This window comes from Centruroides sculpturatus, unplaced genomic scaffold, assembly GCF_000671375.1.
Source record: "Centruroides sculpturatus isolate CEXI.00-Female unplaced genomic scaffold, Cexi_2.0 scaffold209, whole genome shotgun sequence".
Lineage (NCBI taxonomy): Eukaryota > Metazoa > Arthropoda > Arachnida > Scorpiones > Buthidae > Centruroides > Centruroides sculpturatus.
Window position 1 is genome coordinate 691,421 of NW_019384446.1, and position 25,426 is coordinate 716,846.

At 30.6% G+C, this 25,426-nt stretch overlaps 1 protein-coding gene across 1 annotated transcript in view; it reads right to left on the reverse strand.

The window, feature by feature from the left end:
- Positions 1–25,426, reverse strand: part of LOC111620394 (serine/threonine-protein phosphatase 6 regulatory ankyrin repeat subunit A-like) — a 181,244-nt gene that overhangs the window by 41,330 nt on the left and 114,488 nt on the right. Inside the window, exons 24-27 of the mRNA XM_023362308.1 lie at positions 11,355–11,438; positions 9,489–9,634; positions 9,319–9,398; positions 3,558–3,640 (exon numbers count right to left, since the gene is read on the reverse strand). Of these exons, the coding sequence (XP_023218076.1) occupies positions 3,558–3,640; positions 9,319–9,398; positions 9,489–9,634; positions 11,355–11,438 (393 nt within the window). The remainder of the gene's footprint in view (positions 1–3,557; positions 3,641–9,318; positions 9,399–9,488; positions 9,635–11,354; positions 11,439–25,426) is intronic.

Sequence of the window (25,426 nt, forward strand, 5' to 3'; positions counted from 1 at the left end):
CTAAAATACAAATTATTATTTATGCTAAATGTTATGTTAAATACTGGATGTTAAAAAGTCTAATTTTATTTATTTATTTATTTATTTTTAATCAATTCTATCTATTATATTTCCTCTCACGTCATTCTTTGTGTAATGTGAATTCTAACATTTCTATTCAAGTATTTCCATTTCCTTTATATTTTTATTCAAAAAAAATTTTCAATAAATGTCTTATATTTGTTTCTACAAACAACTTACCAACAACCTTACAACCTGACTTTTTTGTTTTGTAGCTGCTTAAGAACTTCTTATTTAACTCTGTTTAGTTTTATCCTGCAGTTTCTTTTATTTTACGTAAATGTTTGAGTTTTTCAAGATTTATTTTAAAGATTAAACACAAACTTGTTTATACTATCAATTTCAACATGATGTCATGAATATTCTCTCTCTCTCTCTAGTCATATAAATCTTCTTCTTCAACCCTCATACAATGCTACCATTTGTGGTTTGGTGTTAATTAAGTATTCTGCAGTGGTCTGTCTGGCACTCCTTGAATATTGTCAGCTTGTTAGATAATAATCAATTAATATGGACTTCCCAGAAAAGACATTCTTGAGATAATCTCTCATGGACTGGACACTATTATAGAGACACTGCCTGCAAATTCGTATGGGTCAGTCACCAAACAAAATCATAAAATATGCATATATATGCTCAATATGCATGCCACTCAATATGCATGCTACTGCCAACCACTTATATGGAATAGTTAGTTTTAAGAGCTCTAGAGCCACCCACTCAGCCTACTTATGCCCTGACCACCAAGCTGGGGAGAAGGAGTGGTAGGTCTAGTCACACCATTTCACTCATTTCTGACACTGTGGCTGTTACGAAGAAAATCATCAACCAGCCAGAGCTGGTACTTGCACCTATCACTTCTGGTGACAGTGAACAGCCTTGCCCTGAGAAATTGATGAACACACTCCAGAAAAAAATTAATCCATCTAGCCTCAACCTTATCTAGCAGATATGTTAAGATTAATTAATTAATGTAAGTTCTGAAGAAGACTACAAAAACCCAAAGTCTATTGAAACCCTTCTGGATATACATGAAAAAGTAAAAATCCTAAAACCAATAAAAAGAAGACCAAAAATGATCATACTAAATTTTCCCCAGCAGGAAGACAGACAGGAATTAATAAAGAAAATTTATGAGCAAAGCAAGGAAATAAAGGAGAAATACTTGGAGGAAAACTCCTTCAAAAAAGAAATAAAGTTAAAGGGGAAAATTAACTCAAGAAGATGAAAAGATAAAAGAGTACACTTAATCATAAGTACAACACAGCAATCAGAAATACCCTGATCAGCTTAAAGCAACTAATTTATGAATGGGGCATCTTGCTTGTCGATGACTACTTACCAGTGTTAAAGGGCTACAAGTGCACCAGCTTTGGGCACAAGGCAGTGGACTGTGATTCAAGGCTAAGGTGTAGCCATTGCAGTAAAAGACATAATTGCTGACCATATAGACTGCCACAACAGAGAGAACAAATAAAAACATACTAACTGCATGAAAGCAAACAACAAACTTTCAGGTGGAAACAAATTTAAATGTACACACAATGCATTTGCAAATAGCTGCCCAATACTAAAGAATTACAAAAAACTAATTATAAAACAGACAATATACAAATAGATCTCTGGCCTACTGTTCTCTATCTCTCAAATCTGCACAACTTCATTTATGGATATGTCTGTCGAAGATCTAAAGATTCTCCAAATCAATACCTAGAGAGGGAAAGCAGCCTTCTATCTGGTGATGAAAACTGCCAATGGCTTGAACATTGATATAATATTAGTCCAGGAACCATATACAGTAAACAATGCAATAACATACTTCGGCAATTGGCAAATCCTTTGCAACAACATCACTGACTGTCCAAAATGTGGGGTAGTACTAAGGAATAAGAATATAGATGCTCCTGTGATCACTGAATTAAGATCCACAAGGATAACAACTGTGGCAATCCAGCAAGACCCAACCCATATGTACTTTTCCCCTTTTGAGGTGGACAAGGACTGCATGGACGAACTTGAAGTGCTACACACCCTAAACAGTACAAGATTTGTGGTAGCTAATGTTTTTAATGCAAAGTCTCTCCTGTGGTTCCACGAGGTTGAAGACCATAGGGGAAAACTATGTAATCTCCCTTAACACTATGGACATCCCTGTCTTTATCACCACTAGGGCTAAGGGTTGGATTGATATCTGCTTTGCCTCCACTGCCCTTGATAGCTTTGTTGAAAGCTGCAAAATCCTGTTGACTCCTTCAGAAAGTGACCACAGGTATATTTTTACAGTCCTGAGGAAGTTTCAGCAGAGCATCAATACTAGTAACAGTAACTACAGGAGCAAAACCAACTGGGTTTCATTGGAGGAATTACATCTGAGAATTCATGGTTTGTTAGGTATGCCAATTAATTAAGTTAGTTGTATGCCAATAGGTATTAGATGCTAGTATTTATTACTACTAGGTAATAATAAATACTAGCATCTAAATACCTTAGTATTGGCTTTGTCTCTGATTAAATGCCGTTGCGGATGAAAAAACAAACAGTTGATTAAATTTTTTTAACCTTAAAGATTTTATATTTTTTAAAATTTAAAAAAATAAATTGTGCCATTAATATATTTATTTATATATTTAAGTATACAACATATTCAACTTGTTGGATATTTTCACTTGGTGACTAGCGAACAGTCACATGGCATAAAAACTAGTTTCTGTCCATACATCAAAGCAACCACATTGACTCATTTAGAACAGGCTTAACATATATAGTATTATGTAATCTTAACCATCAATAAACAATTATCTAAATCAATCATGAGCAGTCCAAAGCCTATAAGGTTTTAATATGCAGTCCCAGGACAGTGACAACAATTTTATTTTATTTTTCCACCTCAAGTCATTATGCAACCCTAATTAAGCTGATATTTGTGATAATTATTCAAACTAAACTTCACTAGTGAAATAATGAGAATAAACTATATATTAATAGTTTGCATATCATAGCATATATTATTTTAGAACCTAGTATAATAGCAGTTATGGAGTATGTGAATACTCAGAAGACTTAAAGCCTGTAACACCATAAGTAAGAATACATGTGGTCTACCTGAAGTCTACAAAATTCACTTGCAACCCACAGCCAGAAAAGCTTGCTCATCACTGATCTAAATTGACTCAGAAAAGCTCATCTCAGCTTCACTGAATAAAATATAGATATAGTTGTTTGATTTTGCATTCAACTATAATATATTATAATTTTTATATTGTTAAGATAGGACTTCAGCTATTTTTCCATTTTCTTTAACTGAATCATATTCCTTTTTTTCTTAAAAAAATTCTCAAATTTTAAAACAAGTGGAATGTAATTAAACAAAATTTAATAATTTTATCAATGATAAAATTATTAAATTTTACTTAAATAGTAAAATTAAATAATTTTACTATTTATGATAACTAATTTTTAATATATAAAACAAAAGTATAAATTAAAAAATTATTTACGTTTGTAGATCTATGTTAGACATATTGACAAACTTTTCATTTTGTACTTTTTCTAACAACATTATGACAGCCATTTCTTGACTCTGGAAGAAAAACAAGAAAATTATTTCTAAAATTTACTTAGTATAAGTTTATTTAACATAATAAGTTACAATGCATTATTATTATGATTGTAGCTTTTTCAATGTATTCTGAAACTGAATGAATAGGTTAATATCACATTAAAAATTAAATAATAATTATCTGATAATGTGTTATTAAATTTTCTATTCAATCTTCCATTCAATTTTCCTTCCTTCATTCAGAAAATTGTCTATTTACTTAATATAGAAAGCTTCTAAGATAGATGTATACATTGCTTTTTAATAAAGTCACCAGATGTACTAGTTTGAGACAATTTACAACTGAAAAATAAATAAATAAATAAATTCTCTCTTATTTCTGCAAGGCATAGCTTTAATTTTAGAAATTGATCATCATTTGCATTGGAAAGCAATAATAATGTTATTGTGGATAATGAAAAATTGTTTCAATAACGTTAAGTGAGTCAATATTTATGTTCAGAATAGAAACTAAATATACAAACTGAATATGTGAATATAATGAAACAAACTAATACAGTATGTGTGCAATTAGTAAAAATAAACATTTTAACAAAAAAATTTTCTTGAAATGTTTGAAGATACTTATTGTAGCCATACTGTGTTTATCATTTGAAAAAATTCAACTTGAATTTCTCACGGTTAAAAGCTTTTACAATAATAAACAAGTTTTGAAGAAAACCAGATTGGCTGTTGAAACATTATCAGTTATAATTAAGATTTATTTTAACTGTCATTATAACTATGAAGAATTTTCAAATGTATTAAGTCAAAATGATGAACATAACAAGAGAATGCACTCAAATGAAAAATATGTATCAAATAAATTAATGGTAGACACAGTTAAATAAATCAATTTTTTTTTTTTTTTGTTAATCACATTGAAGGTAATGTAAAGCTTTTATTTTTTGAAAATCTAGTCACCTTATTTTCAATCAAGGCTATTTTTCATCTGGATTGCACCATACACTGTACTAGCAGATAGCACAAGTATTGATAGCTGGTATGTAAGGTTCTCAGTTAAAACAATTCTATGTTCAGTCACTATATCATTATATATATATATATATATATATATCATCAGCATTAAAATTTCTTCTTCTAAAAAATTTGGTTGATTACGTTATTTTTCTATGTTGGAATGTATTATATATGATGTGACTAACTGCAGACACTTTATGAATAATTTTTTGCTTTGATCTGCAACAATAATTTGACTGACTGAACATATTGGATAGAGCAGAAAATTTTTGCAAATTTTCAATAGATGTCACTACAGAGGTTTATGTATAATCTAAAATTAAAGCTATCATGATATTTAACACATGATAGATGATTCAACATGATTTAGTTTTCTTCTTCCAACTTTTCACAACTTTAGTGACTCAATCTGCATATAAAAGTTTTTTTGGTTTTGACTCAAATGTCAAAATTAAGAAATGATTGTAAGTTATATCAAATCATCAAATTTTTCCTCCAAACTTTTAAATTTTATTATTATTTAAATGATTTTGTAATGAGCTGAATAAATAAAAATCAAAAGGTCTTAAGTTGAATAAATAGGGTGATCGATCTAAAATTTCCCAATTCAATTATTTTATTTTTTACTTGCATTACCAAACTGATATGAAAGTAAGTAAGGTTTTTTATGAAAGATAATTTCCTTCAGGTTGATCAGATGTGGATATTTTTATTTGACATTTGTTTATTTGTTTTAATTACTGACACTAATCATTCAAATTATAGTTTTTTAGGCTTTAAAAAGCTTGTAACAAATTATACTATTCATACCCTACCACCATGGTTCTCAATCTTCTTGAAGTTGGGAACACTAAACTTTGACATGTCCAAAATTTATTAGAATCTTTCTCATACAATTTAGAAATTTCTTTTACTATTTATATGGCAGTGATAACCTTCCAAAAATCACAAAGCATAATATGCCATGTATTTAACTTATCTGGTGATGTTCTTGATTTTATCTAAACAGAATATTAAAAAGAAATGTCAAAATTAAGTTTCTCAAAGTTTAATGATACTATGCTATCATGTTAGTAAATTGTGCATGCATGCATGCATGCATATGCATGAACTTTTTTCCCCAAAAACAAACTTTTCATTAAACTTTCCATAAACATTAAACTTTATGTTAAATAAACAAACAATGCATTTTAAAAAACTTAACAATAGTAAATTTCAAANTTTTTTTTTTTTTTTTTTTTTTTTTTTTTTTTTTTTTTTTTTTTTTTTTTTTTTTTTTTTTTTTTTTTTTTTTTTTTTTTTTTTTTTTTTTTTTTTTTTTTTTTTTTTTTTTTTTTTTTTTTTTTTTTTTTTTTTTTTTTTTTTTTTTTTTTTTTTTTTTTTTTTTTTTTTTTTTTTTTTTTTTTTTTTTTTTTTTTTTTTTTTTTTTTTTTTTTTTTTTTTTTTTTTTTTTTTTTTTTTTTTTTTTTTTTTTTTTTTTTTTTTTTTTTTTTTTTTTTTTTGCTACAACAAATCCATATATAATGAACTTCCATATGTAATGAACAATATTTGGATTTTAAAAAATGGAAGTTATTGCTTTATAACAGATTATGAGTACAAAAAATACTCTCAAGTTATTAGTAGAGTTTTTAAATAAAAACTTTTTCCTGTAACATAATGGAAGTGACATGAAAGGAGTAAACAAAATGTAAGGGGTCATGACCTAAAATGACCTAATATGGGAAATGTTGCTTAATTTAGGTATTTTTGTTTTTAATTACTGTAACTAATTTCAATGCACACATATTTATTTAACTAATTTCTCATCACTAATTTAAATTTTTATACTCTCTCTGTACCAGTTTTATTACTACACTAAAGTATTTTCTGTGGGTTCATCTACCAACCCATTAACAATGAAATTTACACTGTCAAGGATTTTCATTTGCTAGTAATGTAACTTAAATTTTAAATGTTATTTCTGATCTGTTATTAACAGTTAAATAATTTTGTTTGATTTCCAACCCATTTAACATTTGAAAATTGAAAATATGCTTTTGATTGACTAGAAATCTCAATTGTAAATACAGTATTTCAAATTTGAATTTCAAAACCAAACCATCACAAAATTTAAAATTTATGTTATTATTGGTTACAAAAATTTCATTCACTGACATTGGTTATAAAGAATAATGAACAGCGCATAATCTTGAGGCTTCTCGACTCTTGCCATTTGCCAAGTCAAAATTACAAAATACTGTACATACATTCTTGTGAAATATGACTACTTTCTAATCAATGTAAACAGAAAAATAACTCATATACATTACAGACTAAATATGCAATTATTAAAAGGTTGGAAAGGTTGTAAAGCAAAACGAATTATGTAAAGAAATGAATATAACTAACTCTACACTTGCTATCATTTGGAAGGAAAAAGTCAAAATACTCATGAGTTTCAAATGTGATAATTCGAATGTTAAAAAGCTTAGAAAATCAGCACACGATGAATCAAATCAAGGATTGTTAAAATGGTTTTCTGAACAGGAATAAAATAATAGAAATAAATAATAAAATTTTAAAACATAACTATTAGTGGTGCTATATTGTAGTCAAAAGCAGAAGAGTTAGGAAGCAAATTGGAAAAGAGTACAGACTTTAAATGCAGTAGAAGTTGGATCAAGAGATTTAAAAAAAAGACATAGTATTGAAAGCCAAAAAATTGTTGGAGAAGCAGCTGCAGTAAACATGGATGTATTACAAAATAAGTGGTCAAAAATTGGAAAAACTTTCCAAGATTGTGATATCTTTAATGTAGATGAATCAAGTCTTTTTTTTATAAGCTACCAAATAGAACACTAAAATTCAATCGAGAAAGCTGTGCAGGAGGAAAATTATCTAAAGAAAGAATTACTATTCTACTAGCAGCAAATCTTGTGGGAATGGAAAAGAGAAAATTGTTAATAGTAATCACTAAATTGAAAAATCCAGGATGTTTCAAAAATCAACTACAGTAGAGCATCGATTATCCGAATCAATTGGGGACTGGGGTTGGTCGGATAATTGAAAAGTCGGATAACCGAAAAGTATGAAAAAATCCATTTATTAGTGTAGTATATTGTTATATCCCATGTAATTAGTATATTGCTATTAACCTACTTTGCATTGAATTTTCCTCCATGTTAAGCCTATCAAATTTTTTTTTAAAAATAATAATCGTCACTATTGTATCGTTAAAAATTAAAAAATTAAGCCTCATTTAAATACTGGCTCCCTTTCATGGTCAATCCAGTGTTGCCAGCTAAAACACGCAAAAATAATATTAAAGTAGCCAAGACATAGCCAAATATTGTAGCGCCACATCACTAGCGGACATTTGAATTTGCCGACCAGAATGCGGTCGGTTAACCGAGGTGACGGTTAATCGGGGATCAGATAATCGATGCTCTACTGTACTAGTAAACTACAAATCTAACTGAAAAGCGTGGATAATCTCTGACATTTTCTGTGGTGAACTGCAAGAATGGAATGAAAAACTGAGAAAAAAGAAACAAAAAATTTTATTGTTGACTGATAACTGCCAGTGCAATTTACATTGCATTACACTAGAGTTCAAGCTGCCCAATATAAGTTCAAAACTACAATCTTTAGATCAAGGAGTTATTATACATAGCTTAAAGAGCAGTTATCAGTGAATTCTCCTTTCAAAAATGGTAACTTCCATAGGTAATAGCAAAGAATCATATTCTATAAATCTTGTTGCAATAAACTTTGTCTATATTACATAGCAAAATGTATCAATGTAAACAATAGCAAATTGTTTTCATCACACTGGCTTTCTACAAACTAATAGAGACGAGTTTGATTCAGATGACAACATTCCAATCAACAAGCTTTTGAAAAGTAAACTTACAAATGATGAAACAAATGATGTTCAAGATGTGCTTCTTCTGCAGTTACCAAATGCATTTTCTGACAACACTGTCATCAACCCTATTTTTCAAAATTGTAATCAATAGGAAACTTTTGACCAATTATGATGATATAGCTTCAGTGTATTCCAAAAATAATGAAATTAGTAAGGATGAAGATGTCTATACAACATAAACAGATGGTGTCAACGTTCCGATAATGCCAATTTCTGAAGTTCTGAAAAAAATTATTGTTATTCGAGAGTTGTTACAAATGCATAATACTCCACAAAATATTTTAAATAGTTTTTCTCAGGTGGAATTGTATATTACAGTTTGCTATGCAACTAGCAAAAATCAACAAACGAAAATAAGTTTAAGTAACTGTGTGCATTTATTGATGTTTTAATGGACAACTTCCTATATAATAATTTGTTACATTTTATCTTTGAGACATTATACTTTAGATTTTCAAAATTATACTGTTTTATTTCTTATCCAATATAATGAACATTGGTTATAATGAACCAGTTCTGACAATCTGTACAGGTTCATTATAAGCAAACACTACTGTATATAGAAATCAGAAATCTTTATTCATTGAAGATGAATATTTATAATCTATGCATACATATATGCAGCAATTTATACAAATAAAAATAATTTCAGGCCCTAATAATTTATCATGAAGTCTTCTCACAAACTACATACATCACTCAAAAATAATTCATTTGGTTTTTAAAAAAATTATCAAAATATATATATATATAATAGAATAAAACATACTTGTAAACATGCATGATGCAAAGCAGTATTTCCTTTATCATCTTGAATTAATGCATCGCTATTATGTTCCAATAACAATTCTATAAATAACAGTAATATTTATATTTAATTATTTTTTATATTTCTGTAAATATCCACTTACTTCTAAGCTTACCAAACTCAATTCTCACCTATTGTTTTACAATGACCATTTATAGAAGCCATCATCAATGGAGTTCTACCAAAATTGTCTTTAGAATCAACAACTGCTCCTCTTTTCAGTAAAATTTGAAGACATAATAAACTGTCATTATATGCAGCAACATGAAGAGATGTTCTACATAAAATCAAGTTAAATAACTGTATTACAAATGAATTTAATTCAATACAATACAATTCTTTTGAATTTATGAATCATTTCAAATTTTCAGATATTGTTTTACATTCATTCATCTAAATGCAGTTAGCACTCAAATTTAAATTTTAATTTGAAAAAATAAATTTTAAAACTATATAAAAGAAATATATGAATGAACATGAGCATTTTGTATATTATAATAAACTTATATTTATCAAAACACAGGAAATGCATCCTAAAAAAAATAGAAGAAAGCACATCTGCTTTCAACAAAATACTATTCTAATACTATTCTAATTCTAATTTTTTCTATACATTTAATTACATCTATCTTTTTTTCCATTTTACTCTGTTTCTCATCTGGACACTAAGAGGACATTTTTTCAAGCTCACATTGAAGTGGTTAGGGGTGAGACACAGGGCCTGAAATATCTGGGACATAACACACATGAAAAATTCTTGGGTCCTTTGCTCATCCAGGTTTAATCCCGGATCTCCAGAGCAATAGACTGACACCTTGACCATCCAACTGGCAGTCATTGATGTTAAATGTTGAAAAGTATATATCTTGAAAAAATATTATTCTATAGATATGGTGTTAGATATCACTTATTATATCTGTATGTTGTTACTATTATTATTATTATTATAGAATATCTATTTAGAAAATATTTGATCTGTAAAAATGTAAGAACTTATCAATATTTACAAACAAGAAACAATCTTCCTGCTTATAATTATAAGCAATTACAGAAATTTTGAAAGATTGATAGAAATATTAAAGATAAAAAGAACCAAACATAATAGTTGTAAATGATTCTAAAAAATTTTATATATTGGGAATATCATTTATGCTGCAAGAACAGACAGAAACCATGCATTCATACTTTATCTTTTAGGAGTCCTGAGATTTATTCATGATTAAATGCTTTTTGAAATATTTTATTTAATTTTCAGATCACAATTAATACAATTCAAATAAAAAATAATTTTTCTTTATTTGAATTGTACTGTTGAATGAAAGGTCACTATTTGGACTGGATGCTGCAGATAGAGTTCATTTTGCAATGGTTCAAACACCAATCATAGGAACTTTACCTATAAGGTATCTTTGATCTTGTCAAGCAGTGGGGTAAGTGCCTGAATGCCCATGATAAAATTTTTAGCTTTGTGCATTGGTTACTGATTTATTGTTTGTAAACAAAAACATTTTGAATCCTCCTAATATTTCTAATCTGTGAATGCAAATAAGAAATTAGATGCAAAAACATATTTAATTTAACAATCATTATTTAAATTCTTATTTTTTTATTTTTATTCTGAAATAGAATTTAAAAGTTTATTTTAAAAATTTATTCACATTTGCAAGTTTTGTGAAAGTACCTCTTGACTATACTATTAATTACTATTCACTCTATAATAGTTAATCAAACAAATACATCATGAACTTTTTCATGATTGTTGTCTTGAAATTTGTAATAAATTTCAAGATTATTTTCAAATATTTTTTATAACAGTAAATGATTATCAACAAATTCCTTAAAAAATGTGATTTTTTTTAAAAATTCTAATCATTAAATTTAACATTAATTTGGCACAGTTTTTAGTTATTGATATAATTAGCTAAACAAATCTTAACATTATTATTGTTAGCAAAATGATTAGATAAAATTAAGAAAACAATTTAAATTTCTCTTACCTTCCTTTATTATCTTTTAAATGAATGATATCATTACCAAAATACTGTAATAATAATTCAGTACAAGTTTCACTTCCTTGAAATCTAGAAATAAAATACATATTATAAATATAGCATATAAAAACAACTTCATATTTAAGAAAATTTTTTAAAAGTTTATTGCACTAGTTAAACATTATGTCATTGCTTTGTGAATAAACCAATAATTATCATTAAAATGGCAGATAATAATGATTTGAAAGAGCTAGACATAAAGTGAAAAAATAGATAAAACGTATATATGCTTATATTGGGTTGTTCAGAAAGTTTGTAGAGAAAATTGACAAAAATTCAAAGCAATACGTTTCTTCATTAAATAATATTTATACCATTTGTTTCAACTGTCATCTATTGGATAGCTTCCTGATGCCTTTTTCAAAAACTTTTTTATCTTATCTTGACAACAATTCTTCAAATTTGTTTTTGAATGCCTCTAGTATATTAATTTTTTTTTCATTAAAGAAGTTTTGTAAAGACAAACAAATCAGTGGTCTGCAACCTTTCTGACCTTAAGGACCACTAAACTCACAATTTTGAATCCCGCAGATCACTATTATGAACTTTTTTAAATGATACAAAATCTGTAGAATAATGATCATAAAAGTTCAATTTTACTATATTAATATGAAACTCACTTGATTAATTATAACAAATTAATGCAAGCCTAAAGTTCATTGCTGTTTGTTTGAAATAAGTTTATGGATTCTTAGCACTTTAACACAAAGGATGACAATCACACTCACAATATTGTTTATTGTTCATTATTTATTGATAACAGTCACTTTGTATTTGGTTTTAGATTTGAATAAAAAAAAAACCCCAATGAATGAAAAAAACAATTAAGTATTTTGCATTTCTTTCATAATACTTTGTGTAACCTTCAGTTAATAAATGTCCAAATTTCTCTATGGACAACCCAAATTTTCTCACAAACCATCAATGGTTGCCAATCACTGAAACAAATGATAGCCAGATGGTGTTATGTCCAGTGAATAAGTAGATAAGGTAATACCTCCCATTCAAGCTCAAGTAACTTTTGCTGGCTCCTCATTGACATATGCAATCTAGCATTGTTCTGTTGAAAAATGACTCCTTTCTGATTGATCAAATCCCAGCATGTTTGTTTAACTGCTTCATTTAATCAGTCTAATTGGGAGCAATATTTATCTGAATTAAGTGTTTCGTTATTTGCCAGAAGTTCATAACAACAATCTCCTTCCAATCCCACAATACACAGAATAACTTTCTTTGAATGTAATCTGGCTTTTGGAGTGGATAGTTGGCTGCTCATCTCATTTCCCCCAAAATCTTTTTCATTTTACATTTTTGTATAAAATCCACTTTTCATCTGTAATTATCCACTTGAAAACAAGTTCATTTTCATTTCATTTTAAGAGCAAATCATATACTGATACACTCCAAATGTTTTTCTGTTAAGTCAAGCAGTACCCAAGCATCATAGCAACTTCTTGCACCAACAGCATAATCTCCATAAACAGCACATATCTTTTTTTTGGGGGTTTGTGCATTTTTACTCTTGCAATAGTAGAAAACCATTATTATCAGAAATACACTTTATTGTTCTCCATCTTTTAACTATTATTAAACAAACACAACTTGACTAATTTCTATACTTTTTCTTTCAAATAATGCTTAAAAATAACACCTTTATCTTACACAAGGGTACAAGAAAAATAAAACACAAAAACTCAGATAATAATGCTACTTGTCAAAAATGCTATAAACTTTCCAAACAATCCAATATATATTAGGATGTCCTTATTTTCTAGTTTTGAAAAGTTAGATTGAACATGTTTTGAATCTGTTCCATTATGAAAAATAATAATTTTGGTATAATTTGGTTAGCTTTGAATAATATTTAGAAGTTGTTACCATGATCTGAAAAATCACAATATGTCACAAAGCTAAGCAATAAAACCACTCACTGCTGAAATAGAAATCTGATGTAAATAACTATAGCTATAGGATCTCCCATCATGTCTCCACTTTGTTGTGGTAGGAGTATGGTGATCTGTGTTGCAATGCCTCAATGTATTTTCTCATCTGAGTGCTGTGTTTGGGTCCAACTAAGAAGGACATCAACCAATTCCAAGGTGGGAGACAATGTGCAAAGGATTGGAAGGTACCTGGATAATATAATGGATACTATAAATAATCCCCTTGGAGCACCAGATGACACCCCATTGTACTCAGCTTTTCATCTGCATTGGAGATTCTGTAGACATCAACTGTATATTTCTCCTGTGTTCAAATGCACATGGTTTTTGTATCTAAAAATGTATGAGGTGTCTGTTGGAGGTTTTCCAATAGGATAACTGGCTGCTTTTGGTATGAGCTTAGTAGCAAGTCTACTGCTACTAGCTCATAGGGAACGCCATCATAACATGTTGTGCTCTCACTAATATGATGTTTGAGCTGCTGTGTAATGGAGAGAGTATTGCCCTAATTGAGCAGAGCTCTTCATAGGTCAAAGTCCGTGATTGAAGTTCAAAGCAACCACACAACCATTAAACATGATTTTCTGCAAATATGTACAACTATGCAAGAACAATGTCTTGACATTACCAGAATTTTGAAATTTGACCTATGGGCTGAAATATTCTAGGCCAAATTTCTCCATGTAAAGTCTATGGGCAAGTTGTCAGTTGTAAGCTTGTTGCACACTACATGTCAATCAAGTTTATGATTGCTGTCAATTTACATTGATCTCTATGACAAGATTTTACTTTGATCTTTACAATGATCATTTAATATGCACGATGTCATGATGAAATTAACTTTTAACCAGTCACTGGAGTTCTTAGGCTACTGGCTGCACATATAGGTGTTTCAAATGTTTCTTGCTGTTTTTGTTGACTATGACAGTGGACATGCACATCTCCCATACCTACAGATTTTAAAATGCTATAGACAGAATGTTAGAAACATATCACCACATTTCTGTTTTCGTTAAGCTGAAACAGGAAAATCTAGGCCATGGAGCTTTTTCCCCCATACAAAATACCTAGTACTAACTTGCCTCCCAAAGACCAGGAGTCCTGGGTCTTCAGAGGTCAAGTTAAAAGGGCTTGTCTAACTTAAGTGGCATTTTTTATTACCACTGATCTGACAAGGATCTATGTACTTGCATTTTTGTTAGTAAATGGATTTGAGTATTCCCTAATTCAGATCTCTGGATGAGAGACCTAGTTGTTGTACACAAAATGGTTGATGTTAACGTTGTTAGGCAAAAGATTTTAGTCTCCTTTGCCCATCTTCCTTATGATTCTACTGAACCTCCCCCATCTGGCCAGGTCAAATCTGTGATAGGGTTTTCTACCACTTATCACCTTCCTCTTCTAACTGATTGAGATGTAAATATACACAACAGTATTTGGAGATGCAGGAATAACAATCCCAGAGGAAATAATCTTTTTAAGTTTTTGGTGGTACATACCTGGCAATCTTAAATCAAGGTAATAAACCCCTTATGTAAGTTCCAGACATATGGAAATTCTGGACCTCATCTTAGCTTCCTCTCATTTAGGTGGCAGAATGATTAGTGAACCTTCTTTATCTGATCAAAGATACATTACTTTCATCATTAACTAGGTTTCTAGTAGGCTTACCAGATGTCCTGCCTTGATCAAGACTGTTGATGATTTGATCCCTGTGTCCCAGCCAGTTTGTCATTTTGTCCTGGTTATTTGGTAAAATTTTAAAAGTGCCAAATATACAAGAAGTAAAAATAGTGTAGCCTTGGGTAAAATGACGATTTGACAACTAAAATATCTCCTTGGTTACACTCACTATTATCATAATCTGAATATTTTGTATCTAGATCTAAGTACTTTTAATGTTGTATAGATATTCCCCCAAAAATTTATAGCATGTAGCCTAATGAATTCAGACATTTTATTTTTTTATTCAGATATTTTTTTCACAGAATTTATAATAGCATGTAGCCTATGAGATCCAGATATTTTTATTTCATTTTTTTGATATTTTGTTTCAATTAGAGTTGGCAACACAAACTTATTCTGGCCATGTCATTGTTGCACATCCTATCTTAGTTGAGTTCAAATTGCTAGTCAGCATTTGCGATTAGTTTGTACTGTACATTAAATTAATTTAATCTCCAAAATGCGAAAAAAAACTGTTTACTGATGAATTAAAAAAGGATTATCTGTTTTGAAAAAGTGTGTGATCGTATTGACAAAGTGAAATGTGCTTTTCCAAATTTTCAGTAACTCATAGCAGGCATTTGGATATTAAAAATCACTTGAAATGTGAAAAACAAAATATGCCTAGTAGCAGCAGAAGGAACTTCCTCAAATATATTGTCATATTTTAATGGTACCAATTTAAGTGACAATTATTAAGGCAACCCACAATCTGTTTTAAAAAATAAAAATCCTGTTGTATTATGCTTTACGAGAAATTTTTTGCTTTATTCTGCATAATTTATTGTTGTTTTTAAATTACATTTGCATTCAGCATACAAATTTTCTTTGCATTTTTATTGATTTACCTGATTCTCAATATACTACTTTTACTATATATCTTTGTCTGAATCCTATAGATCAGCTAAATTGAACATGAGGTGAATATGAATGTCCAAATTTTCCTTGATAAATGATCATCTCTTCAGCATGAGANCAGAAGCAGATGCCCCTGGGGTTCCATGGGGGTGCCATGATACTCTTCTTTTTCACACTGTCCTATCCTTCTAACTTTCATCTTCCATCTTTTTCTCACTTTACTAAACTCTTCTTTCAACTTCAAAACAGGGCTAAGTCTTCTGCTAAATAAGACAGCCCTACTTAACTTTCTTTGTTAAATATAAATGGAGTATGAAATGCCTTCATCCCTGAGATGAAGGCATCTCTAGTAAATTACATAGTACATTCAGAATGCTGTTCTTAGTATGCACTTCCTCAGTGACTAAATGTGTACCATGTGCCCCACATGTCATGTGGAACAATCTCCTGCACATTGGCATTAGTTTCAAAGCAGTAGCATTCATATACAGAATGTTATCTGTCAAAAGTCCAACAAAATTGTCTAATTCAACATTCAAAAGTTTAAGAGAACACTTCTTTGACAATGATATCACTGTTTCACTTCTCTACAATCTGTCATTGCACTAGATGGGGTGGTTTGTAGGTTACAAGGCACACAACCAATGTATTTACAACTTTCCTGTTTTTCACATCAATCGACTCATCTAGTATCAGCAGAATGTCAGCACCTCAACACATTTGTGCAGTAGTGCTTAAATCTTTGTTTTCAACATTGGGGAGAATCCTGCACAAGATGCTTACACTAGGTAAGATTTCACTTCATTTATTTTTGGAACCGTATGTGACAGAAAATGTGCAAGGGTATTCCCACAGAACAGAATACAGAAACCATGTCTTGCCATCTTAAAGGCTACCTCTTCCTCCACAATGTTATACACTTGCAATATATGAACTCACAGAGAATTTCTTTTTATAGCACTGCACTGCAAATAGTATTGCACTATTTGCAGTGCAAATTTTCACTTTCCACTACAAACCCTTTACCAGGAAATGTGCATAATCAAAGAGTTGCTGTAACTGGTGTCTTGAACATTACCTTAAGATACAGTGAAATACACTTAATTAGAAATTTTGTTTATTCAAATCTCTACAGCAATATATCAGATATAACTAATGGTTACCAGAACATGAGAAGATGGGAGCTATGTTGCCAACTGTTTTTGAATGAAAAGTCACTAAATATTAAAAAAGTAATCTTTTTTGCTACTTAATTCAACAAATAAAAAAATACCAAATTATCCAAAGTAAAAATTTAAAAATAAACAAATATTTTATTTAACAAATCAGTAAATTTCTATTTAACATTAATTATAAAAAACACTGCAATTTTTTTGAAAGGAAATGATTAAATCTTCATAAGGTATGAAGATGAAGTTTTTTAATATGTAAAAATGACACTGACAAAGGGTACACAAAAGTAATGTAAACTAAATGGAAAAAATAGTTATAAATTTGAAAAGTATAAATAAGAACTGAAATATATGATAAATAAGATTTATATATTGTATTTTCATATGGCTATATAAAAATGAGAAAATCTCTATTGTTGGCATATTTGGATGTAAGTGCCAGTATCCACTACAGCCATAAAAAACTTGCTATCTTGCAGACAAGTTTCTATCATTGGCAATAAGGTGTGGAAAGACAAGATGTGGGCGTTGGACTGGGTTGCAGGAAAAAACATAGCGACTTTGACAAAGTTCCTTAATTCTTCTATATCCTGCTTTATTCAAAAATTTCTGCTTTATTCTTCTTTACTGATTAATAACTTTGCAAAATAACTGGAAATGATATGGTAAGCACTCATTTCATGGTTTCAGTAAGCAACCCGTGGGTGGAATCGGATATTGCTATATCTGCTTTGGTTTGCCTTATTACTCATTAATAAGCAATTATTATATTTTATTGTGATATCATCACAATTTTGGGCTGCGATTATTAATCATATCTTTTAATTTATTTAATTTAAACTATATTCTGCCCACCTTCAAATTAGTACTGTCCTGTTCATCATACTTTTCCTTTAGCAATCAAGTTGTGCCAGTCATCTATCTAACTGCTTTCAGGAGAATTTTTTAATTGAAATAACGTGACTTAAATAGTTTGTATATAATCAGGGCCTCATGCCCTTAAGCTTTTCGTATCTAGTCTTGGCTTTCATCTATCTAACTCCATTCATGAGAGTAAGAAAGGACAGACAGACAACAGTAGGAATTTATAGGTCTACAATTATTTCAAAATGCAGTCCAACCAAAAGTGATCAGTAATCAAAAGTATCCTCAATCAGTCCTCTTTGGAGAAAACTATCCTTTTTTAGAAAAGGGGACTTTCTGCAAAGAGGACTGATTGGGCACTTTTGAATGACTTACCATCCTTGTTTTACCATTACCATACTCAATTTATGTTCTTTTTAAACATATGTACATGTAAAATACATGTTCTTTTTAAACATATGGATTTTTTATTGTGATCATTACAATGAAACTAAAGCATGCATATTATTGTGCAATGCTGGAAAGATCTGTTTTTCACCTGGAAGGATGAAGTGAACACCTCACATAATTAAAAACATATACTTATTATATGAAGAGAAACAAAGTATAAATTCATTGTTATTTAATTATAGCAGTCCTGAAAACTTCATTTAATGTGGACCGAGAAAATAACAAGTTACAGAAAATGATGAGTTTTACAGATAGTGATGATGTTAATCTAAATATTAGAATTTTTATACAATATTATATATGCAAATTCATATACATATTAACTATGCATTAGTAGTGACTATTCCTATTTGCCATTAAATTTTAATTTTAAAAAACATTGGTTTTCAATGGCTATTTTTAAGTTAGTGGCATTTGCATAGTAATGTTTTGCAGTGGGAACTTGAAAAAAGGATTATACAGTAGAGCATCGATTATCCGACCCCCGATTAACCGTCGCCTCGGTTAACCGNAAAATTTTTTAAAAGTTTATTGCACTAGTTAAACATTATGTCATTGCTTTGTGAATAAACCAATAATTATCATTAAAATGGCAGATAATAATGATTTGAAAGAGCTAGACATAAAGTGAAAAAATAGATAAAACGTATATATGCTTATATTGGGTTGTTCAGAAAGTTTGTAGAGAAAATTGACAAAAATTCAAAGCAATACGTTTCTTCATTAAATAATATTTACACCATTTGTTTCAACTGTCATCTATTGGATAGCTTCCTGATGCCTTTTTCAAAAACTTTTTTATCTTATCTTGACAACAATTCTTCAAATTTGTTTTTGAATGCCTCTAGTATATTAATTTTTTTTTCATTAAAGAAGTTTTGTAAAGACAAACAAATCAGTGGTCTGCAACCTTTCTGACCTTAAGGACCACTAAACTCACAATTTTGAATCCCGCAGATCACTATTATGAACTTTTTTAAATGATACAAAATCTGTAGAATAATGATCATAAAAGTTCAATTTTACTATATTAATATGAAACTCACTTGATTAATTATAACAAATTAATGCAAGCCTAAAGTTCATTGCTGTTTGTTTGAAATAAGTTTATGGATTCTTAGCACTTTAACACAAAGGATGACAATCACACTCACAATATTGTTTATTGTTCATTATTTATTGATAACAGTCACTTTGTATTTGGTTTTAGATTTGAATAAAAAAAAACCCCCAATGAATGAAAAAAACAATTAAGTATTTTGCATTTCTTTCATAATACTTTGTGTAACCTTCAGTTAATAAATGTCCAAATTTCTCTATGGACAACCCAAATTTTCTCACAAACCATCAATGGTTGCCAATCACTGAAACAAATGATAGCCAGATGGTGTTATGTCCAGTGAATAAGTAGATAAGGTAATACCTCCCATTCAAGCTCAAGTAACTTTTGCTGGCTCCTCATTGACATATGCAATCTAGCATTGTTCTGTTGAAAAATGACTCCTTTCTGATTGATCAAATCCCAGCATGTTTGTTTAACTGCTTCATTTAATCAGTCTAATTGGGAGCAATATTTATCTGAATTAAGTGTTTCGTTATTTGCCAGAAGTTCATAACAACAATCTCCTTCCAATCCCACAATACACAGAATAACTTTCTTTGAATGTAATCTGGCTTTTGGAGTGGATAGTTGGCTGCTCATCTCATTTCCCCCAAAATCTTTTTCATTTTACATTTTTGTATAAAATCCACTTTTCATCTGTAATTATCCACTTGAAAACAAGTTCATTTTCATTTCATTTTAAGAGCAAATCATATACTGATACACTCCAAATGTTTTTCTGTTAAGTCAAGCAGTACCCAAGCATCATAGCAACTTCTTGCACCAACAGCATAATCTCCATAAACAGCACATATCTTTTTTTTGGGGGTTTGTGCATTTTTACTCTTGCAATAGTAGAAAACCATTATTATCAGAAATACACTTTATTGTTCTCCATCTTTTAACTATTATTAAACAAACACAACTTGACTAATTTCTATACTTTTTCTTTCAAATAATGCTTAAAAATAACACCTTTATCTTACACAAGGGTACAAGAAAAATAAAACACAAAAACTCAGATAATAATGCTACTTGTCAAAAATGCTATAAACTTTCCAAACAATCCAATATATATTAGGATGTCCTTATTTTCTAGTTTTGAAAAGTTAGATTGAACATGTTTTGAATCTGTTCCATTATGAAAAATAATAATTTTGGTATAATTTGGTTAGCTTTGAATAATATTTAGAAGTTGTTACCATGATCTGAAAAATCACAATATGTCACAAAGCTAAGCAATAAAACCACTCACTGCTGAAATAGAAATCTGATGTAAATAACTATAGCTATAGGATCTCCCATCATGTCTCCACTTTGTTGTGGTAGGAGTATGGTGATCTGTGTTGCAATGCCTCAATGTATTTTCTCATCTGAGTGCTGTGTTTGGGTCCAACTAAGAAGGACATCAACCAATTCCAAGGTGGGAGACAATGTGCAAAGGATTGGAAGGTACCTGGATAATATAATGGATACTATAAATAATCCCCTTGGAGCACCAGATGACACCCCATTGTACTCAGCTTTTCATCTGCATTGGAGATTCTGTAGACATCAACTGTATATTTCTCCTGTGTTCAAATGCACATGGTTTTTGTATCTAAAAATGTATGAGGTGTCTGTTGGAGGTTTTCCAATAGGATAACTGGCTGCTTTTGGTATGAGCTTAGTAGCAAGTCTACTGCTACTAGCTCATAGGGAACGCCATCATAACATGTTGTGCTCTCACTAATATGATGTTTGAGCTGCTGTGTAATGGAGAGAGTATTGCCCTAATTGAGCAGAGCTCTTCATAGGTCAAAGTCCGTGATTGAAGTTCAAAGCAACCACACAACCATTAAACATGATTTTCTGCAAATATGTACAACTATGCAAGAACAATGTCTTGACATTACCAGAATTTTGAAATTTGACCTATGGGCTGAAATATTCTAGGCCAAATTTCTCCATGTAAAGTCTATGGGCAAGTTGTCAGTTGTAAGCTTGTTGCACACTACATGTCAATCAAGTTTATGATTGCTGTCAATTTACATTGATCTCTATGACAAGATTTTACTTTGATCTTTACAATGATCATTTAATATGCACGATGTCATGATGAAATTAACTTTTAACCAGTCACTGGAGTTCTTAGGCTACTGGCTGCACATATAGGTGTTTCAAATGTTTCTTGCTGTTTTTGTTGACTATGACAGTAGACATGCACATCTCCCATACCTACAGATTTTAAAATGCTATAGACAGAATGTTAGAAACATATCACCACATTTCTGTTTTCGTTAAGCTGAAACAGGAAAATCTAGGCCATGGAGCTTTTTCCCCCATACAAAATACCTAGTACTAACTTGCCTCCCAAAGACCAGGAGTCCTGGGTCTTCAGAGGTCAAGTTAAAAGGGCTTGTCTAACTTAAGTGGCATTTTTTATTACCACTGATCTGACAAGGATCTATGTACTTGCATTTTTGTTAGTAAATGGATTTGAGTATTCCCTAATTCAGATCTCTGGATGAGAGACCTAGTTGTTGTACACAAAATGGTTGATGTTAACGTTGTTAGGCAAAAGATTTTAGTCTCCTTTGCCCATCTTCCTTATGATTCTACTGAACCTCCCCCATCTGGCCAGGTCAAATCTGTGATAGGGTTTTCTACCACTTATCACCTTCCTCTTCTAACTGATTGAGATGTAAATATACACAACAGTATTTGGAGATGCAGGAATAACAATCCCAGAGGAAATAATCTTTTTAAGTTTTTGGTGGTACATACCTGGCAATCTTAAATCAAGGTAATAAACCCCTTATGTAAGTTCAAGACATATGGAAATTCTGGACCTCATCTTAGCTTCCTCTCATTTAGGTGGCAGAATGATTAGTGAACCTTCTTTATCTGATCAAAGATACATTACTTTCATCATTAACTAGGTTTCTAGTAGGCTTACCAGATGTCCTGCCTTGATCAAGACTGTTGATGATTTGATCCCTGTGTCCCAGCCAGTTTGTCATTTTGTCCTGGTTATTTGGTAAAATTTTAAAAGTGCCAAATATACAAGAAGTAAAAATAGTGTAGCCTTGGGTAAAATGACGATTTGACAACTAAAATATCTCCTTGGTTACACTCACTATTATCATAATCTGAATATTTTGTATCTAGATCTAAGTACTTTTAATGTTGTATAGATATTCCCCCAAAAATTTATAGCATGTAGCCTAATGAATTCAGACATTTTATTTTTTTATTCAGATATTTTTTTCACAGAATTTATAATAGCATGTAGCCTATGAGATCCAGATATTTTTATTTCATTTTTTTGATATTTTGTTTCAATTAGAGTTGGCAACACAAACTTATTCTGGCCATGTCATTGTTGCACATCCTATCTTAGTTGAGTTCAAATTGCTAGTCAGCATTTGCGATTAGTTTGTACTGTACATTAAATTAATTTAATCTCCAAAATGCGAAAAAAAACTGTTTACTGATGAATTAAAAAAGGATTATCTGTTTTGAAAAAGTGTGTGATCGTATTGACAAAGTGAAATGTGCTTTTCCAAATTTTCAGTAACTCATAGCAGGCATTTGGATATTAAAAATCACTTGAAATGTGAAAAACAAAATATGCCTAGTAGCAGCAGAAGGAACTTCCTCAAATATATTGTCATATTTTAATGGTACCAATTTAAGTGACAATTATTAAGGCAACCCACAATCTGTTTTAAAAAATAAAAATCCTGTTGTATTATGCTTTACGAGAAATTTTTTGCTTTATTCTGCATAATTTATTGTTGTTTTTAAATTACATTTGCATTCAGCATACAAATTTTCTTTGCATTTTTATTGATTTACCTGATTCTCAATATACTACTTTTACTATATATCTTTGTCTGAATCCTATAGATCAGCTAAATTGAACATGAGGTGAATATGAATGTCCAAATTTTCCTTGATAAATGATCATCTCTTCAGCATGAGATGATGGTTCAGGGTAGAAAAACTCCTCTCCACATCTGCACTGCTAGCAGGAACTGACAGTGCTTTTAATGCCAGCTGATTCAAAATCATCATTTCCCTGGTAGAATGCTTCCAGAAATTTATTATATCATTGCACATTGCTCTATTTTCATTGTCGAGCAAAGCATTGTAGTATGCTAGCTCTTCCTTCGGTATGTCTTTCTAGGAGAATCTTCATAATTGAGAAGTTATACTGTCCATTGCTTAGTTATGATTTGGATCTAGGGCTTCAAGCTCTGTCCAGAACTGCCATGCTGGATGTTTGCCATCTAGATAAAGTTGGAGCTTTGAATCCATACTGAGTGATACCAACAATTCCTGAATGCCTCCAAGAATTTGCCAAATATCACTTCCTACAACACTGGATTTGGATCCAGGCTGTGATTCTTGTTTCTTGATCAAGTTGCATAAAGCTTCAGCTTGGCTTGCAACTGAATGTAGCTGTTTTTCAAGTTCAGACTGTCAAGTAACTCACCAAGCTTTCGCAATGCAGCTTCTCCATAGTCTGATTTTCTGTAATCTATATCACTACAGCATCCCACCCATTATGGTAGTATGAAACTGCTTCTAGCCACATACCCCATCAAGTAATAACTGATATAGGTGGCTGAGATGAAGGCATCTCTAGTAAATTACATAGTACATTCAGAATGCTGTTATTAGTATGCACTTCCTCAGTGACTAAATGTGTACCATGTGCTCCACATGTCATGTGGAACAATCTCCTGCACACTGGCATGAGTTTCAAAGCAGTAGCATTCATATACAGAATGTTATCTGTCAAAAGTCCAACAAAATTGTCTAATTCAACATTCAAAAGTTTAAGAGAACACTTCTTTGACAATGATATCACTGTTGCACTTCTCTACAATCTGTCAATGCACTAGATGGGGTGGTTTGTAGGTTCCAAGGCACACAACCAATGTATTTACAATTTTCCTGTTTTTCACATCAACTGACTCATCTAGTATCAGCAGAATGTCAGCACCTCAACACATTTGTGCAGTAGTGTCTAAATCTTTGTTTTCACCATTGGGGAAAATCCTGCACAAGATGCTTACACTAGGTAAGATTTCACTTTGTCCACTTTTGGAACCCTTTGTGACAGAAAATGTGCAAGGGTATTCCCACAGAACATAATACAGAAACCATGTCTTGCCATCTTGAAGGTTTACTACTTCCGGAAACAATAAACAATAAGGTTCTTTGCTTGCTGCTACTACTCTTCCTTCACAATGTTTTGCACTTGCAATATGTGAACTCACAGTGAATTTCTTTTTGTAGTTGACCATAGTATTGCACTATTTGCATCATAAATTTTCATTTTCCACTACAAACCCTTTACCAGGATATTTGCATAATCAAAGAGCTGCTGTAACTGGTGTCTTGAGCATTACCTTAAGATACAGTGAAATACACTTAATTACAAATTTTGTTTACTCAAATCTCTACAGCAATATATCAGATATAACCAGGGCTATGGAGTTGGAGTCGTGGAGTTTTGGTGTTTTAGATGGAGTTGGAGTCGTCAAAAAATCCATTGACTCCGACTCCTTTTTACTTACCAACTTGCTATGTATATAAAACAGAAAAGTATTGGAATTGTGTCAAATTTGACCCTCCTAAGTTTTTTTTGTTTTTTTTTTTTTTTTTGCAAATCTACACCTTTGGAGACCTCCCGAACCCCTGAAAAAAGTCAATAAAGGGAAAAAATTTGCGAGCGTGTATGTTGGCATCTAATTTGTTTAATTTCTTTATTTTCTGTTCTGAGATATTAAACAATATCTCAGAATGGGTAAAGTTTAAGAAACGAAATATGGCACTGTAGCTTGCGTATAAAGGGGCATTAATACTATTAAATTTTGGTTCTTAATTAAAGGTCGACAGGGTGAAGACATA